The 18,667-nt window shown below is 58.4% G+C and overlaps 4 protein-coding genes across 4 annotated transcripts; 1 reads left to right on the plus strand and 3 right to left on the minus strand.

Annotated features, from left to right (window-relative positions):
• Window positions 1–556: 556 nt before the first annotated feature.
• Window positions 557–6,508, plus strand: F5144DRAFT_596103 (uncharacterized protein; the record flags this gene model as incomplete). Its single annotated transcript, XM_066790757.1, has 17 exons — window positions 557–735; window positions 925–2,422; window positions 2,534–2,622; window positions 2,662–2,721; window positions 2,758–2,851; window positions 2,891–3,075; window positions 3,142–3,268; window positions 3,302–3,519; window positions 3,571–3,622; window positions 3,659–3,999; window positions 4,036–4,141; window positions 4,172–4,195; window positions 4,229–5,009; window positions 5,091–5,658; window positions 5,739–5,859; window positions 5,895–6,217; window positions 6,253–6,508. The coding sequence occupies 17 exons, from the start codon at window positions 557–559 to the stop codon at window positions 6,506–6,508; spliced, it is 5,022 nt and encodes a 1,673-aa protein (XP_066638555.1).
• A 720-nt stretch (window positions 6,509–7,228) lies between these two features.
• Window positions 7,229–11,371, minus strand: F5144DRAFT_596104 (uncharacterized protein; the record flags this gene model as incomplete). The annotated part of the gene is made up of 12 exons (XM_066790758.1): window positions 7,229–7,339; window positions 7,431–7,529; window positions 7,610–7,681; window positions 8,009–8,086; window positions 8,284–8,288; window positions 8,795–8,879; window position 9,089; window positions 9,131–9,221; window positions 9,461–9,590; window positions 9,620–9,835; window positions 9,904–10,271; window positions 10,336–11,371. The coding sequence occupies 12 exons, from the start codon at window positions 11,369–11,371 to the stop codon at window positions 7,229–7,231; spliced, it is 2,292 nt and encodes a 763-aa protein (XP_066638556.1).
• Window positions 11,372–12,299: 928 nt separating this feature from the next.
• F5144DRAFT_659708 (putative adipose-regulatory protein-domain-containing protein) lies at window positions 12,300–14,351 on the minus strand (the record flags this gene model as incomplete). The annotated part of the gene is made up of 2 exons (XM_066793242.1): window positions 12,300–14,269; window positions 14,349–14,351. The coding sequence occupies 2 exons, from the start codon at window positions 14,349–14,351 to the stop codon at window positions 12,659–12,661; spliced, it is 1,614 nt and encodes a 537-aa protein (XP_066638557.1). The 3' UTR covers window positions 12,300–12,658.
• Window positions 14,352–14,990: 639 nt separating this feature from the next.
• Window positions 14,991–18,418, minus strand: F5144DRAFT_596105 (uncharacterized protein; the record flags this gene model as incomplete). The annotated part of the gene is made up of 6 exons (XM_066790759.1): window positions 14,991–15,160; window positions 15,267–16,731; window positions 17,005–17,739; window positions 17,793–18,079; window positions 18,168–18,272; window positions 18,376–18,418. 6 exons carry the CDS (start codon window positions 18,416–18,418, stop codon window positions 14,991–14,993), a joined length of 2,805 nt encoding a protein of 934 aa, XP_066638558.1.
• Window positions 18,419–18,667: the final 249 nt, after the last annotated feature.

Genomic DNA, 18,667 nt, shown 5'->3' on the forward strand with positions numbered 1-18,667 from the left:
TCAACCTTTCAACAATATTTATTTCCTGAGCACGAGGACACTGATTAACATATGTTGGCAGTACAAATGATATCCAACAGGTAGACAAACAAAACAAGCAAAACAGATTCCAGGTTATGACACCTACTCGGTACAACCAACGATCAACTAAGGATTCGGCCTCTTGTCGCCTTGCCCCTGCACCCACAGAACGTCGGAAAAGCCAGACGATTCCAGCTTGGCCTTCCACACGGCTTCATTCACCGTACAATGCTTCCTGTCGTCTTCAAACAGCCACCACCCGTCCAGCAAGCCGAAAACAAGGTCTAGCCAGTAGAGCCGGGTAGTGAACTCGACCAGCGCAAAGAACCCACCCGCACGCAGGAGGCGCCCCGAGTTGGAGCAGGACACGGCGAGGTTCTTGGTGGCGTGGATGCAGTTGGTCGAGATGACGGCGTCGAACCGGTTCTGGAAGTGCTGCGGCGGCGCCTTCTCGATGTCGAGGACCATGTACTCAATGCAGCCCGCCGGGAGGTCCTTGTAACGGCTCTTGGCCGCGCCGAAGAAGGACGCCGAGATGTCGGTGAAGACGTACTTGAACGGGGTCGCTCCAAACCGCCTTGCCACTTCAGCGACACTGGAGCAGTCTCGAAAGAGAGAAGCAGGGAGTTCGATTCCGGTGTGCTCTTCTACTATCTCGAGCACACTCATAATCGCTAGAGGGTTCATCGAAAGGTCCCCGAAGGGCACATCGATGTCAGTAACATCATATTTGCGTCCAGTTTCGCTCGAGATAGCGCTACATAGGACTTTGATATTCCTGGCCGCCGCCATTCGAGAATCCCCGAACGGGGGCGCGGCGACGATCGTCGACACGGCCCGGCGGCCCCAGAGCACTGGGAGCGGTCATTCCGGGATTGATGTCCCCGGAGAAAAGAGAGACAGGACTAAGATTGCCATCATTGGGTACTCGGGGAGATTCCCAGAGGCGGAAAACAACGAGGAGTTCTGGGACCTGTTTATGGCGGGCCTCGATGTTGTCAAGGAGATCCCCAAGGACCGCTTCGACCCTGCCTTGTACTGTGACCCTACGGGGAAGAAGAGGAACACGAGCGGCGTCACAAAGGGATGCTTTGTCAAGAACCCGGACTTGTTTGACTCTCGCTTCTTCGGCATGTCCCCGAGAGAGGCCGAGCAGGCAGACCCGGCCCAGCGTCTCGCCCTGATGACGGCGTACGAGGCTATGGAGATGGCCGGCTTCGTCCCGGACTCGACTCCTTCTACCCAACGAAACCGGATCGGAGTCTTCTACGGGATCGCGTCTGATGACTACAGAGAGGTTAATGCGGGACAGAACATCGATACTTACTTCGTCCCTGGCGGTAGCCGCGCCTTTCTCCCCGCCCGTATCAACTATCACTTCCGTTTCAGCGGGCCTTCGTTTGACGTCGATACGGCCTGCTCTTCGGGTTTGGCAGCCGTCCATATCGCGTGTAACTCTCTTTGGACGGGTGACTGCGACGTCGCTATTGCTGGAGGAACTAACATCCTGACGAACCCCGACAACTGGGCGGGCTTGGATCGCGCCCACTTCTTGTCCCGGACGGGCAACTGCAAGACCTTCGACGATGGCGCCGACGGTTACTGCAGAGCCGAGAGCGTGGCAACGGTGCTCCTCAAGAGGCTTGACGACGCGATCCTCGATGGCGATCCGATCCAGGGCGTCATCCTCGGGGCTCTCACGAACCACTCCGCCGAAGCCGTGTCCATCACCAGGCCACACTCGGGTGCCCAGCGCGCCATCTTCGGCCGCATCCTCGACTCGGCCGATGTTGACAGTTCCGATGTGAGCTATGTCGAGATGCACGGGACCGGCACTCAGCACGGAGATGCCTGCGAGATGGATTCGGTCCTGAACGTGTTCGCCCCTGACGGCTCCCGCCGGGAGAAGTCCCTCTATCTCGGCTCAGCCAAGGCCAACATCGGCCACGCTGAATCGGCGTCTGGCATCACGTCCCTGATTAAGGTCCTGTTGATGATGGAGAAGAACCAGATCCCCCGCCATGTCGGCATCAAGACCAATATTAACAGGAACTTCCCCACCGATCTTGACCAGAGGAACGTCCACATCGCCATGCAGACCACCCCGTGGCCAAAACCGAACAACACGATATACGGAAGGCGGGCGTTCGTCAACGACTTCGGCGCAGCGGGCGGCAACTCGTCTGTGCTCCTCGAAGACGCCCCTCAGCGGCAGCAGCTAGCATCGGTACAGGACCCGCGGCCGCTGTACGTCGTTACCGTGTCGGCCAAGTTTCAGGCGGCCCTGAAGCGCAATATCTGCGCCCTCGTGAACTATCTTGACGCTAACCCAGGTACCTACCTCGGTTCGCTGTCGTATACGACTACGGCCCGCTGCGTCTACTACAACTTCCGCGTGGCCGTGACCGGGAAGACGATCCGGGAGATTCGCTAGGGGCTCCAGCTGGCCGAGACCAAGGACCAGTACTCGTAGAACGGTGGGGTCCCCGTCGCCTTCTGCTTTACTGGCTAGGGCGCCCAGTATATCGGAATGGGCAGGAGACTGTTCGAGATCCCCCGCTTCCGATCCTTTATTGTAGATCTCGACGAGGTGGTGCGGCTGTAGGGCTTCGAGCCGATCCTCCCCATTATCGACGGCAGCTGTGCCGTGCCCCTGGAGATGCTCCCCCCCGCTACGGTACAGCTAGCTATGACCTGCTTGTAGATGGTGCTGGGCAAGTTCTGGACGTCTCTTAGTATCTCCCCCAAGCTCGTCGTCGGGTATAGCCTCGGCGAATATGCTGCTATGAACGTTGCCGGTATCCTGTCCGATACCGATACTATCTACCTCGTCGGTACCCGCGCTATACTTCTGGAGAAGTGCTGCTAGGTTGGAACCTATACTATGCTTGCTGTTAAGGCCCCGGTGTCCAGGCTAGCCTCTATTATCACGTCCCGCCCGGGCCTCGAGATCTGCTGCGCGAACGGCCCCGAGGAGACTACGGTCGGAGGGCCGAATACCGAGATCGAAGCCTTCGCGGCTTCGCTTAGTAGTATGTCCATCAAAGCGATATAGTTTAAGGTATAGTTTGCGTTCTATTCCGCCCAGGTCGAGCCGATCCTCGCGGCCTTCCGCCAGAGCTGTGATAGTATTACGTTCAAGGACCCGGCTATCCCGCTACTCTCGCTGCTACTGGGTAGGGTTGTTACGTCCGCTGCGGATCTCGGTGCGCTGTCTGTATATTTGAGCTGCTACTGCCGCGAGACGGTTAACTTCTAAGCGTCTCTCCTATCGGCCAAGTCGGCAGGTATTATTACGAATAAGATGGTCTGGGTCGAGATCGGCCCCTACTCGACCTGCTCCCGCAGTATTAAATCTATACTTGAGCCCTCTCCGAGCAGGACCCTCCCTACCCTACGGCGGAGCGAGGATAACTGGGCTGTAATGGTCCCGACGCTGACTTTGCTGTACGAGTGGGGTCTCGCTATTAACTGGGACGATTACTATAGTGGCTTCAAGTAGAACCTGAGTGTACTGAGGCTACCGGCGTATCGGTAGGATCTTAAGAGCTATTGGATCCCCTACGCCCACGACTGGCTATTGACCAAGGGCCTCCCCCCGGTCTAGTATAACCACGACCTTATGCCCGTGGTCCAGGTACCGCCGCCGCCCAAGAAGGAGCCTCTAACGACTTTGGTCCAGGACCTGCTGGAGGAGAGCTACGCTACCGACGAGGCCTGGATTATTGTAAGGTCCGATACGTACAACCCCCATTTCGAGGCCGTCCTCAAGGGTTACAGGGTTAACGGCCAGCCCGTGTGCTCGTCGGCTGTCTATGCCGATATGGTACTTACCTTGTTCAGCCGGCTGCTGGAGAAGTTTCCAGTCTCGTTTAACAAGGCCAGTATGGGTATCGAGGCTCAGAACTTGGTTGCTGATAAATCCTTAATTCTCAACAACGAGGCCGAGCAGCTGGTCGAGATGAAGGCCTATATTTAGTGGTCGATGAGGGAGGCTACCTTCTCCCTCTCGAGTATCGACTCCAGGATAGGAATACCCACTGCCAACTACGCCAAGTGTACCAGCACGTACTTGCCGACCAAGGCCTGGAAGACGGAGTGGAAGCGACTGGCCTATCTTGTCAAGGCGCAGATAGCGTACCTGCGGTAGTCGGTCGACGATGACGACTCCGGGGTATGCTAGATCAAGACGGGCATGTTCTACAAGCTGTTCAGCTTGCTGGTCGACTACGAGCCCTCGTTCCGCGGCTGCCGCGAGCTCATCATGCGGTCGGTGGACTTCGAGTCAACGGCCAAGGTCAAGTTCAACACGCCCGAGGGCACGGCGGACCGGTGGCTGTTCCCGCCGTACTGGCTCGACAGCCTCGGCCAGATCACGGGCTTCACCATGAACGCCAACGAGACGCTCGACTCCAAGGCCAACGTCTACATCAACCGCGGGTGGGAGAACATGCGCGTTTCGGAGAAGCTGTCCCCGGACATCACGTACCGCACCTACGTCAAGATGCAGGACAACGGCGACCGCTCGTACATGGGCGACGTCTACATCTTCAACCCGGTGTCCGACACCATCATCGCCGCGTATGAGGGCGTCACTTTCTCAGCCGTCCCGAGGAAGGTTCTCGACAAGGTCCTGCCCCGTCCGAGTGCGGCGGGCGCGCCGAAGCCGTCCACGACGGCCGGTTCGGCCCCGCCCCAACGTACGGGCCCTGTTGTCGTGAAGCCACCGGTTGTTTTCCAACCCCCGGCCAGCAAGAAGGCTGTGCTACCACCGCCGCCTGTCGTGGCGGCCCCGGTGCCGGTCCCAGCTGCACCTCCCGTCTCCATGACCTCAAATAAGATCCGGAACATGGTTGCTGAGGAAGTGGGCGCTCCCATCTCCGACGTAGTTGACAGTGCTGAGCTGGCCGATCTGGGCGTCGACTCCCTGCTGGCCTTGACCATGGCCGACCGGATCCTCGAAGAGCTCGGCATCAAGGTCGACTCCAGTGTGTTCATCTCCAACCTCACGGTCTAGGCACTCCTGAAGATCGTTGTTGGGAACGAAGTCACTGCGTCCCCTGCCCCAGCCCCTGCTCCAGTCCCGGTTGAGCAACCGCGAGTTCCAGCGCCGCCAGTGCAGCCCGTCCAACCCCAGCCTGCCGCCGCCACAGCATCGCACAGCGCGACAGCAGACAAGCTCCGTGTCATCATCGCGGAGGAGGTCGGTGCGCCCGTCGCTGAAGTGGTCGACGACATCGACATCGCCGACCTAGGCGTCGATTCCCTCCTCTCGCTCACCATCGCGGACCGCCTCCTCGAAGAGCTCGGCGTCAAGGTAGACTCCACGCTATTCATCGCGGGGCTCAAGATCCAGGATCTCATCCAGATCGTGATCGGCGGCGATAGCGGCGGCACCGACCCAATCTCCTCCTCGCACTCCTCCTCAGCGCTCTCCTCCCCCGGCACGCGCAGCATCCGCGACGACGACGACGATGACTACGAACCCACAGCCCCCCACCACCACCGCAGCGGCACCGACACGCCCCCCTCCTCGCGCCCGGCCTCCCCCGCCCTCAGCACCGACAGCGGCTGCTTCTTCAACCGCTCCCCGCCCTCCCCACGCCCCATCACCAACACACACCACCCCCCTCCCCAGTCCAACCCCCTTCACCTGCCCCCCCCGCCACCTCCGCCCTCCTCCAAGGCCCCACCCCCTCCACCACCACCACCGCCAGCCGCACCCTCTGGCTCTTCCCCGACGGCTCCGGCCTCGCCATATCCTACCTCCAACTCCCGGACCCCTCCCCCCCCACAGGCAACACCCCCATCGCCGTCTACGGCCTCAACAGCCCCTTCGTCAAGCGCACCGACGGCAGCATCGCGTCCTGCAGCTTCGAGCAGCTCACCACCGCCTACCTGACCGAGATGCGGCGGCGGCAGCCGCACGGGCCCTACCTGGTCGGGGGCTGGTCGGGGGCTGGTCGGCGGGGGGGATATGCGCGTATCGCGCGGCGCAGAGGCTGGTGGAGGAGGAAGGGGAGGTGGTGGAGGGGCTGGCGCTGATTGATAGCCCGGAGCCGATGGGGCGGAAGAAGTTGCCGGGGAGGTTGTATGAGGAGTTTATTAGGCGGGATGTGTTTGGGATGGGGTCTGGGCGGAAGCCGCCGGGGTGGTTGTTGGGGCATTTTATGGGGTTTTCGAATATGTTGGATACGTTTGTGTTGAGGCCGTGAGGGGGAGGGGTTTAAGGACGTGGATGGTGTGGGCGGCGGATGGGGTGGATGAGGAGGGGACGATTGAGATTAGGGCGGAGGATCCGAGGAATATGAGGTGGTTGTTGGGGACGAGGGCCGGGGAGGATTTGGCGACGAATGGGTGGGAGTATTTGGTCGGGAGGGAGGGGATCGAGGTAGAGATCGTCAAGGGGGCGAACCACTTCAGTTTGATGCAGAAGCCGGCTGTCACTAAGATGGGCGCGTTTCTTTCTAGGGCGGTGTCGTCCTAGGTAGGGTTGGAGGTTGGAAAGAGTTGTTTGGTAACGGGTCATGATTTTCTTTTTTCTCTTGTGTTTTCTTTTGTTCAGGTTTGGCAAGAGGGCCGGCCGGGCGAGGTAACGTTTTGTTGGTAGTATATGAAGTAATGAGAGCGAGTTGGTGAGATATTGCAGTCGATGTATCAATGATTGGTTGATCGACCAGCGATCTACAACCGTGAGCGAGTGACGCGGCCTCACGCCATAGTTGGTGGACCCGAGATCTCAAGCCGACAACGGCTGGCTGGAGCATATTGTTGTCTCAGAGTAGAGTTGCCTATTGGGGGAGGAAGTGAGGGACTGAGAAAGATCTACTGACTGACGACGGCAATGATGCGGCAGCAGTCGCGGCACCGCAAAACGTTCTAACCAAACACAACGAGTAAACGGGTCAACGCCATACCGCATCAGCCGTACTGGGCCCGGCTGACCAAGCCGCACTGTGGTTCAGAATTCCATCTGGTATTAACCCAAGCTAAAGCTACCAAAGAACCTCCGTTGCCGTAGACCATTCTGCTTGCGCTGGCTAAGACACTTTCTCGCTTTCAAGTTGCCAGAAGCGAGAACGAAGCGCCGCGGTTCTGGCCTCCTGACACCCTCGCCGGCCCAGGCTCGGGAACCCCATCTAATATTTAGGAGCTCCGACATAAGCCCAAGCTCGTCATGAGGAGTCGTTACATGATGTTGGCCCGCTTAACCAAGCGCCAGCGTGAAGACGTCGTTGAAAACGAACCACTGGCCGGCAGGATCCCGGCAGAGCTGGAAAGCCTGCGAGTAGGGAAGAGGGTGGTCCCCATCGTCGACCTGAAAGCCGGTCGTATTAGTAGTTGCCCGTATCTCAGACCCAACTTATTGGGTTACCGGCTGGGCCAGGGGGGGGCGGGGGTTAACATACCTTAAGCTGACCAGTCACGAGGATAATGATGCCGTCGTTAGGGGCAGGCTGCGCCTCGAGCGTGCGACAGTCATGCACGACCTTCTGAAAGGGGAGGTTCTGCGCAGCGAAAATTAGCCACGCTCGCCTCTTCCTTCGCCCGCCCGGAGGTTATTTTCTAGGTTGCTGCCGTGTCTTACCGTGAGCTTATCGAGGATAGCAGCAACGCCGGCCGACTGGGCACTCTGAAACGTGAGCATCGACTGATCCCGCTAGAGTCCCAAGTATACACCGTTAGCCTTGTCCTTCCCTGCCACTACCAAAACCCAAAGTCTCGAATGACTGGGCGGGCGAGCGTACGTAGAGACCCGCCAGATTCTTGCGGTCCGTGTCGAAGGTCGTGTAGTAGTGGGCGACGAACTGCGCTGTGAGACGTCCTGTGTTAGAACCGCCGCCTCGCCGAACTTTCTCTCTGACTGAGACGGTATATCGTCGCACGCTCGAGAAATGCACTCACTCGCAACCTCCTGGAAATTGGCTATTGTCATGTCAGTAAGAAAATATTTCTGGTCCTTCGATCGACAGCACCCGAGGCGCACGAAAATAGGGGATCGCGGGATCGCGGGGTAAATAGGCAGCTCCCCTGGCCTGGCCTGCCGTGATTTGCGCGCAGCCTCCTAAGCATCTAAAAAAGAAAGTCCTAGTGAAAAGGGGCTACTCACGGGTGGCCATTTTTTTTTTCTGGTTTATTTCGGAGAGATCTAAGAGATTCGTAAAACGGGAAGCGGCGTTGTGGTGTTTGAGTCTGCGAAGTCGGTAAGGGATGGATGGTCCCTGAATTTGTATGGGAGTGAGCTCAGTTTGCGATGGCTACCCGACCTCGTCCGCCATGACAGGAGCGGGGCCTTAAAATGTTGTGGTGGGGTTAATTTCAGCCTCAGGCAGCCACCTGTCGTGCTTGGGCAAGCTGGGGTGGGCTGGTGGGTCCGCCTGGCTGCACGCGAACACCAAATAAATTTGAGGTTTGCAGGATCCGACCTCTCTTTTTTTTCTCTTCTTACCCAAAAAGGATTGAGAGGACTGGTTCGTGCCGGCCACGCCAGCTCCAAACAATCCCTTTTCCAAAAGGAACTGTAAGGCATCCCCTCTTCTCTTCATATTTACCCCCCTCTTGCAATGATGACACAATCTTCCATTAAGAACGGCCAACTGAATCTTCCATGTTGATCAATCAAAATATCAAGCTCAACAGTCTGACTTTTAACACTTGCATTTTACTTTTTGGATCACTCAGCGGATATCTGGGGTATCACAGATGGCTAACCGTTGAACAGAGAACCGCGTGTTGGTCTTGGGCTGTGGAATTGGGCGTTGGTTCGTCCCACCTTGGGCGGCGAGTGTGGCAGGTCGTGAAGGCCGGCTCGGTATCTCGATTTTGGGCTGAAGCCAAGTCGCTTGTTGTTTTCCTTCCTTTCCCCGACATATCTCAAATTTAGCCAATGGAAAACTTAGTCGTAATCATCACCCGTGTCCACGCGCAACCGCTGTGCAGTACATACAAGAGGTACATACAAGACCCCGGTCCCCCGATTTCGGCGGCGGGCCTCTTCATATCTCGTCAATGGCATCAAACCACAGTAAAAAGTCCCTGCCCCCGGGACGGTTCTTTTCTGAACTACACTAGAGACTGCTATCGCAATCCCCGCTTCCCCGAAGCCCACCATATCATGCTCCCCGTAATGCCCTTCGCCCTGCTCCTCCCAATCGCCCTTGGACAAACGGCAAGCCCGTGTAGATAGGCAGCGCAGAGATCTACATGTTTCTTTGTAATAAAAAAAAACGATGGAGGGGTGCATCCTTGACCTTGACTCCTGATCCTGCCCAAGCTGTCTTTCGCCGACCCCCCCCCCCCCCCCCCCCCCAAATTCCCTGGCAAAGGCAGAAGAATTCATTCAGAATGTCCAGGCGCTGCCTTGCGGATTCTCGACCCAGAACGGCGTCTGCGTCACGATAAAATAAACCAACAGTAAAACAAGCAAGTATTAGCTCACAACTTCCCCAAGCTTCCCAGGTTACAGCTCCTCCTCCTCCATTTTCATCGGCGGCGCAGCCCGCTCTTGATTCTGGCTTGCCTGAGCAGCCTGAGCCTTGGCGAGTATATCGCCGAGCGCGGGGGGGAAGCTTCCGCCTGTCGAGTCGCCTCCACCAACAATCGCATCAGCACCCAGGCTAGGCCGTGCCTTCTTGAGGGGACTACCGACAACGTTGCTGTCGTCCGTGAGGCTCTTGCCAAAGATTCCGGCCGCGCCACCTAGAGGGGCGAGACCACCAGGGGTGGCTGCTTCGGGCGGCGTCGCAATACCGGCGCTAGGGGACTTCCGAGGGCTCGAGGCGCTGTCTGGGTCGGCAGAGTGGGCTCGCTTGAGCTAGAACAAAACAGACGGGTTAGCTTTCTAGACAGGTATGAGAAAGGGCGGGGGATCAGAGGACGTACCCGAATGCGATTCACGCCGTCAGCGAGCTCGCCAGAGAACTGTGCGTCGTCGGGCCTGAGCTTGGACTTGTCATCCTTACTGTCAATGTCCTCCATCTTGCTCAGGATCTCGGCGCTGTCGTCGTCATCGTCATCGTCGTCGCTATCCGCGTCCATGGCGGTGCTCTCCGAGGCCCCGTTGCTCTTGCGTGATTTCCTACTCCTCGTCGGCTGACTGTCCCTATCCCGGAACGCCGAGAAGCCGACGGTGCCGCTAGTTTTGAGGGGGCCGAGGCTCGAAAAGTCGACCTGGCCGGACCGCCGCTTCATGGCCGGGGACGTAGTCTGCGGCTTCGGGGGCGCCATGACGCCCATTTTTTGGAGCTGGCCTAGATTTTATGTTAGAAAACAGCGAAAACTGTCAACTCAATACTGTGTGGCTCAAGCACTCACGCTCGCCGCGGTAAAAGAAAGTAAACACCGCATACGGCTTGTCTGGCCCGTCGATACCGGTCACCGTCTGAGTGCTAATCGTCTTGGGATCGAGCGTCTTCGGTTTCGCAAAACTAGTGGTGTGCTCGACGTCTGCATCAATTCCGTTCGAACCCCCCTTGCCTTCATCCTCGGAGGAATCATCATGGGCATCGAACTGGGGCGAATACTCCCCTTTCTTGATTTCGCCGGAAGCGATCACACGGAACATGGCAACCTTTATTTGGCCCGTGGCCTCGGGCGGCTCGTCGTCGTCAGACGACGAGATGGAATCCTCGTCAAAGACGGCCTCGACGGGGGAGCGCTCGTCGGCACCGTACCGGAGGGTGCCCCGCGGCTTGCTGGAGCCCTCAAAGTCCATGCCCATGCCCTCTTCGGACTGCAGCTTTTGCCGTCTCCTGCGCCTCTCAAACCTTTGCCTCCGGCGTTCCAGCTTTTCTGCAGCGTCGTGGCCCTTGAGGTCGAGGCCATTGAGCCACCGCTCTAGGCCGACCTCGCGGAAGAGGAACTCACGCTCGGCGAGACCACCACCCTCGGCGTCGGGAACTTGAACCCACCGACTATTGACCCAGGTTTCCTCGCCGGGACGCAACAGCGTAGCGACCTCTTCCTTTCCTCTTCCATCGAAGTAGATATAGGCAGCAATGGTCTCGTTCTCGCTGTTGGTCATGGGGATGTAGGGCGTGACGACGCCATGGAACTTGCCGCGCTCTCCGGTGCTCGAGGGCAGCGGTCCGACGAGCTGGGGCTTCGGGTTCGGGTTGTCGGGGGTCGGCTTGCAGGCCGAGTAGGGTATCGTCAGGCCCGGGGTGAGGAGGGTAATGGAAATGGCGAACTTGGCAGGTTCGGGCTTGTTGGAGTCGCCGCTGAGCTGGGGCTGCGGGACGGGGATGTAGGAGTTAATCCTCGAGACGCGAGATTGCTTCTGCACGCCGTGCTCCGGCAGCGGCATTCCATTGGCATGGATGCTCACCGCGATGCCCTTGAAGCAGGGCATGACGGACGGTGGTGGGCTTTGGCGGCTGCTCGAGAGAGAGGGTCGGACCCCACTGTAGGTCGATGACGGCGCGATGGCTAGGTACCTAGGCACTACCCCGCGCTTTGTCGGGTGGCGGGGAAAGGATCGTTTTGTATTTTCGGTGGTGGTTTTGGGGAAGAACTTGCTGCTGCTACTCTTTTTGCGGTGAGGGTGAAAAGTAGGAATGTGGCCGATGGTCTAAAACTAAGAAAGGTGCCGAGGTGGGGGAAGGTGGACAAAGTCCAGGCGGTCCGCTTTCGAGCGAGGAGACTTTACGAGTTGCCGGCCAAAAACAGCAGCTTTGCCCTTTGTGCCAGTCACTGGTCGACCCGAGCACTTGGGTATCTTCGTGACAACGGTTTTGTTTGAAATGTGGCTCGCCGTCTCCCAAATCCCCAAAAATGGTAGGAAGGTGCACGGGGTGGGCAGAAGATGGGTCTGGCGGGATGGGGCAGGGGCTGGATGGGTTCTTGGGGCTTCTGCGTTGGCAGTAGGGGGATTTAGAGGGGTTGGGCCGTGCAAACGCCGCCAGGTAGGCCAGGGGGGGCAGCCCTGAACACCGGTCGAAACAAACTGATTGCGGTATTCGTAGTTTATTTGGATCGCCGTAGCGTTGGCGAGATGAGCCAGCTAATTGCCCAGCTGGCCATTCGGGTTTCCGTCGAACTGGCGAAAACTGGCGAGTAGTTAGGTCAATCGGAATCTGAGGCTGAAAGTTGCAAATGACGGCGCTGAGTCGGAGAGTGGAGGTGACGATTGGAGCAGGGTGATAGGTATCTGAGAGGGTTGCACTGGCCGGGGACCAGGCTGCTGCTGCTGCACGCGTGGTCACTGTGCACGGCCCTCTTTTTATGCAGACAGCGCCGGCGGGCAGCAGCCTCGAGAAGCTTTTTTTGTTGATTGTTAAGTTTGAGGCATTGAGATGGCCCCGCTTTGGGCGTTCTGCAGAAGCCGCCAACACAGTGCCCAGCGGCATTGGAATGAGTTGGCAGCACCTGTTCCTGGTGCCTGACATTATGTGTGCAGTCATGCGGCTGCTGGCTGTCATCAGCAATGGAAGCCAAGCGACCTACCTCACCTCCCGCCGGATAGGTATTTAAGAACAACAAAGTGTTTGATGACACAGCAGTTGCATCGCTGGCTGAGGAGTCAAGTCAAAAGGACCAAAGCAGGAAAGTCGCTTTGACTTGCTTTGAATGTTATTATTAGCTGATTACCCCATCCGTCACTTATTATCCCATAATAGAACACAAGACCTAAACATTATTAGTCTCCATTCCCATGTACTAAAATGTCCTCACTCGATAAGAGATTCCTCCTTCTCGCGAACCCCTCCCTCACTTGGCTACTACTTGATTGAGTCCCAATATCCAAATCTTTTGACTCGAGTCCCTCCTCCTGCTTCACCTCGTTCTCATCATCCGCGTCGGTGCTTGACCCAGTTTCTAACGAGGGGATGTTCCCCATCTCCTTCGTGTCTTCTACCCCCTCTTCCTTCTTTATCATTGTGGTCCCCGATGTAGAAGAAGACGGGTCCTCGGTTCCATCCTTGACCTCAAACTTCACGGCTCTCCCCTCCTCATAGCCCCAGTCCCCCCCGTCGTCGATTTCACTGCTCCCGCTCCCTCCACTCTCACCCCCATCTTCCTCGTCATCATCATCGTCATTATCCCCCCCCTCCCCTTCTTCCTCCTCCTCATCACTCCCCCCCTCATCACTCCCCTCCTTCTCCACCTCCTTCCCCCCACCCCCAAAAGTCCACCCCACCACAACCAATCCCACCACCATCACCGTCATCTCCAGTACCCAAAACGCCGCCGTGAACAGCACAAACGCCGTGACGCGCCAGCGGTACATGAACGCGCGCAGGCCGCGCAGCCTGGCGACGATAGTCACGCGCGCGTCGTACACCTGGATGGCCTGGCCGGCCTGGACCTCGAGCAGCAGGCTGTCGGGCAGCAGGCGGGCGGCGTCGTGGCGCGGGGCCGAAAACGCCAGCCCTTCGGCCATGGGCACCGTCAGGCGCACGGCGGCGGCGCCGCGCGGGGCGAGTAGGTGGTAGCCGAGGAAGAGGATGCGCGAGGCGAGCGAGGCGAGCGGGTCGACGTAGGGGATTAGGGCGGGGCGTGCGGTGGTGTGTACAATGGTGTGGGAGGCGAGGAAGGCGGGGAGGTCGAGGCGGGTGGGTTGGAGGAGGGCGTCGAGAGAGTGCCAAGAGGAAGATGATGATGGCGGTGGTTCCGCTGAGGGGTCAGACAAGGGCCGGGAGGGTAGTAGGTAGGGGACGGATTTGGAGGTGGTGATTATTGGGACGGTGTCGGAGGCGACGTCGGAAGCGGCGTCAGAGGCGGCTTCGGAGGTGGCATGGGAGGCGGCTTTAGAGGCGGCTTCGGATGCCGTGGGGCCGGGGGAAAGGAGGTGGAGCGCAAGCATGAAGTTGCCGCGGTCTAGGTTTGGTGGGGATCGTGGAAGAGTGAGTGACACGGTAATGTCGTAGGGCTGGCGGTTGGCGATGCCCTTGAAGGAGGCGACGCCGAATGGGTTGGGGCCGACGCTGTGATCTGTGAATGCCTGCACCCGAGAATGACCGTCCACGACGGCGAGAGGGTGAACATACCCATACTGTAAATGTACCGGAACAGTTGTTTCCAGTGTTGGAAGGAACTTGTAGTATAAAAAGAAATAGCCGAGGGCTGCTGGGATGTAGAGCAGAACCCCCGCGATGACGAACAGCGTTGTCCCTATCACCAACTTGTGGAGCCACGGAGAGGATACCACAGCGTGGACGCGACGGCCAGTGCCGTAAACAGCATTGTGCCCTATGGTTTTCAGGCCCCAATATATGTCCGCAACTGCTTCCTTGGCTTCATTCAAGGCCTGTGCTTGGAGTTAGCCGATCGAAGGGAGAAGCTGGCAAGGGAGTGGTTGACTTGCGTCGAACCGATATCCCGCTTACCATTTCATCGATGGGTAGAAGCCCTTCTCATTTGTGATAGTAACCTCGTAAAAATTAAGGTTGATTTTGAGAATCGAGAGAGGATGAGTTAGGTTGAAGCCATACGATGTGGCTCTTTGGTGTTGGGGTTAGGATGAAGATGGGATGGCCTGAAAGTTAAAGTGGGGAGCTCTTGCAGCTGAGTGCATTCGTCACGCCACGAAGCCCCCTGATGTCATGTCTTGGCGTTTTACAGAACTACCGACAGTGCGGCAGCACTCTAAACTCTCTGGAAACGAGGACTCAAATAGGTACTGGGCATATAATATAAGTGGTACCTAGGTAACACGGAAATCATTTCAATTTCTTCATAAATACACAGGCTAGTAACACGCTAACAGCCCAACTCATCAAAAACCACATCAAATCCGTACAAGACATCTCATCAGAAGAAGATTAAATGCACCTCCTGGGTCATCTCAACAACCCTCCCCAAACTCCCCGCTGAATGCTCTAGACATGTTTCTCGCACTCTCGCACTCTCCTCAAAGCTCAAATCTCAAAGCTCAAAAAACACCAAACATCACCAAGCCCTCACCTGGCCCCTCCAACATAAAATAACGTTGGCTAGCCCACTCACCCCAAACAGGCCCAGAAGCAGGCCTAGCAAGGCTGCAAGTAATTGCTCGGGACCAGCCCAACCTGCCCGGCGCCGCCCTGCACGGTGGCCTCCCACCAACCGTCGTCTTGGTGCCGCAGGATAGCCAGCACGTCGCCCTTGGCAAACCCCAGCTCCTCGGGTATCGCAGGCTGGTACATGTACAACGCGCGTGCTAAGAACCGAATGTCAGTCTTATATCATTGCAATGATAGAAACAGTGGGGGTGGGTGAGTGATATGAGGAAAAGGAGTGAAGAAAAAAAGAAGCAAAAAACTCACCAAAATGCAAAATGGGCCTCCCATCCCTCGTAAACCGATTCGGGTCCGCCGCCACACTCTTACTCCTCGTCCGCGAACTGCCCACCGGCTGCACAGGCCCCGCCCCCTCATACAGGCTCATCCCACGCATGCTCATGCTAGTAGCCGTGTTGGAGCGGTTATGGCGCCCGCGCATCGACCCGCCATAGCCATCATCCTGCTCCTCCTGCTGCCGCTGTTGTCGCTGTTGCTGCTGCTGCTGACCATACCCTTGCCCACCACCACCCCCCGACGGAACCTGCGCCAGCTGCACGGCCATGTCCATCCCCCGCCTACTGCCCATGCTCATGCTGCTGCTCGGACGGCCGCCTCCGCCGCTGCTGGCGCTGTGGTCCTGCATGGAGCCGCGCGGGCTGTAAGTGCCCGTGGGGCCGGGGCTAGCCGCGGTGCCGCGGGTGCTGCCGTAGGGCGAGGGGCTGGCAGCGGACGCGCGCGGGGAGTAGGGGGCCGGGCTGGTGGCGCGCGCCATGTCGTTGGGTGATGCGGCACTCGTCGAGGACCCGCGGTGACCGTTGTAGCTGTTGCTGTTGTAGCTGTTGTTGTGGCTCTGGTTGTTACTGTTGCTGCCGCCGTAGTACGCGGCGTCCGATCCGCGCTTGTTCGCCGACATGCTCAGCTGGCTGACCGACCCGCGCTGGCTGCCCGCGTAGGGCGCTGGTGAGACGGAGCGATGGGACGGGGAAGCGGGGTAGTGCCGGCTCGCGCGGGAGCTGGGCCGTGGGGAGACGCTGCGTTGCGCCGCGGGGGACACGGTGCGCGGGATGTCGCTGCTGCTGTTTCGGCCTGTGCCGGGCCGGCTGCCGTATCCGCCGCCGCCGCCGCCGCCGCCGGAGCTGGGGCGGTCGGACGCGGTGAAGAGACTGCGGGTTTGTTGCTGGAATTTCTGGGAGGACTCCTTCATTGCTCTGGAGGTCACTGCTGGCGGGGGCACGCCGAGGCGCTGGATTTGGGTTTGCTGGTCGTAGGATGGCGGTGGGGTTCCGCGCATGCCGGCGGCAACAACGCTGTTGTTGTTCCCTGGCACCATGGAGCGCGATGGGCTAGCGCCGGGGGCAGGCGTCGCAATGCCATGGTAGTGGTCTGCCGACATCCTCGACCCCCCGTTCTTTCCGCCTGTAACACCCTTCAGCTCGGCCAGGGCCATCGCAATGGGATCATCTTCGGGAGTAGCTGGCCCGGCATCCTGCTTGCGGCGGTCGGGTGTCTCCACCGGAAAGACGTTCTGTCCAACATTGAGGGCGAGGCTCGCGTTGGCAGCGATCGGATCCGGGCTAACGCTCCGCTCTGGGCCGATAATCTGGTTCTGGCTCTCTTTAGGGGGAGCAGCGAGTTGTGGTCGGTTGTTGTGGGCGGCGGGCGGGTTCCACGTGTTCCGGTTTGTCGGCGCCACCTCCTTGGTGCTCTTCCGTCGGAAGGGGCTGTGGTTCTGGAAAAAGCCACTCTTCTTCTTAAGAACCTTCTTATCGGGAGACGCCGGTGGAGGAGCTGCCTGCTCTTGCTTGACGGGAGACACGGGCGCTGGCGGCTCTTGACTAGAGAACGACGTCTCGCTGTGCGAGCCTCTGCTAGAGGGGCGCGCAGACGACGTCGACGGCGCCGTGCTCAAGTCCGATGCGGTTGGCCTGCAGAGCATAGTCATCCCGTCCATCGGGTACGGGTCGTGGGGGACGGGTGCAAACTCGTTGGGGTCGTAGTCTACGTTGCTGGCCTGCGGCGGCTGGTACCCCTTAGGGTTCTGGGCGTTCGACCGCTGGGTGTTTTGTTGTTGGGGGATTGTCGGCACCTTCTGGGGTGTCGCAGCAACCTCTCGGGCCTGTTGGGCCGGAGTATCGCCGTGCCCAAGATCTCGAGCCAGCGCCGAGTTAGGGTCGTGGTGAGACTCGAACATGGAGGGCTGGGGAGAGGATGAGCGGAAAGCCGGGTTGATGCTCCTTGGGAACTGCGCCACCGAATAGTTGTCGTCGTCAGACACCTCCGACTGTGCGTCAATATCACCGCGGCAGAAGTTGATGTACTTCGGCGGGTCAGGGATCTCCTGGCCAGTCCCCCTGTCCTTGATGAAGGTGTAGATGTCCTTCTCCACCTCCATCTTCTCCAGTGACAGCCGGATCTTCTCGCACGATGAATCGTCGCTCACACAAACGGTGGAGGCGATATTGGCGAAGGTCCACAAACTGCTCTTGGAGAAATCGAGGCGCTCCTCCTCCAGGTCCTGGAATTTGTCGGCGGCCGCCTTCCATTCCCTATTCCAGCGGGCGGTCGTCTCCTCCAGGGCCTTGACAGCGGCCTCGTACTCCGTATTGGATGTCGCCAAGCTGATCTGCGTCTTCTCGAGCTTGGCCTTGTTCTTTCTCTCTTCCTGACCCATAACCATGTGGCCCTGGGCGAGATAGCCCTTGATTTTGAGACATTCCTGCTCATAACGGTCGCGCGTCTAGGGCTGTCAGTACCAAGTGCGGCGCACCTCATCTCTCCACTCGCACGCACCTTGTTGACCTGCTGCGTCTGCTGCACTTTGGTCTTGAGCAGCTTTTCTACCGTGTTCTGCACGATCTTGCGCCGCTCCTTCATGGCGCCGGCGAAAGCGGCGAGCGGTTCTTCCAGCTCGCTCTTCATCTGCGCAGCCACTTGCTGGTGCTGCTTAGCCATCAGCTCAACCTCGCCGCGCATGACATCGAGCGACGTCTTCAAGGTGCCTGTCTCTTGCGACCCCAGCGCCTTGCGCGACAAAGACATGAGCTTCCGGGCATATTCGTCCTCGATGGATGCGCGTACTATTCCGGGGCTACGGTTAGTGATGTGCCCCAGGGAGTACGCCCCTAAGAACCTTCAAGACAAGCGCAAAAGCAGGGCAAATCTCACCGCCGTAAAAGTTGCGAAGTTCGTCACATGTCTGCTTCGCATTGTGCATGCGCTCTAGGAGGGGCGGTACACCGGCATCGTCCTTTCCCCAGAAGTTGTTGGCGACTATAAGATGGTGTTAGCCCCTCTCGAGTCCACCATATCATGCAGTGGGCCGCGCATTGATGAAGTTGTATGGCTTCCTGTTGAACTCCTCCTCCATACGTACAGGAAAGGGCGACGGCCGGTGCGTCGGAGATTGTGGCCGGCATTACGCCTTACGGAGCAAGAGAGAAACGGAGCCGGGGATTGACCAAAATTGTTTGCTTCCCACGGCACAGACCAAATGGAAATGCGAAATACTGATCAAACACAGAAACCCGCCCTTCTCATAAGCGCAAAAAAAAGGCGAAAAGGCGTCCTGATATTGTCTGGGAATATCGCAATCGCCGACGACAGAGAAATGCGGCTAAAGAGTGTAGGTAAAGTAATTCCGGGGTGGATTGTGGAAAGTTTCGACG

Source organism: Chaetomium tenue (genome assembly GCF_020726465.1).
Source record: "Chaetomium tenue strain MPI-SDFR-AT-0079 chromosome Unknown F5144scaffold_7, whole genome shotgun sequence".
NCBI classification, from domain to species: domain Eukaryota; kingdom Fungi; phylum Ascomycota; class Sordariomycetes; order Sordariales; family Chaetomiaceae; genus Chaetomium; species Chaetomium tenue.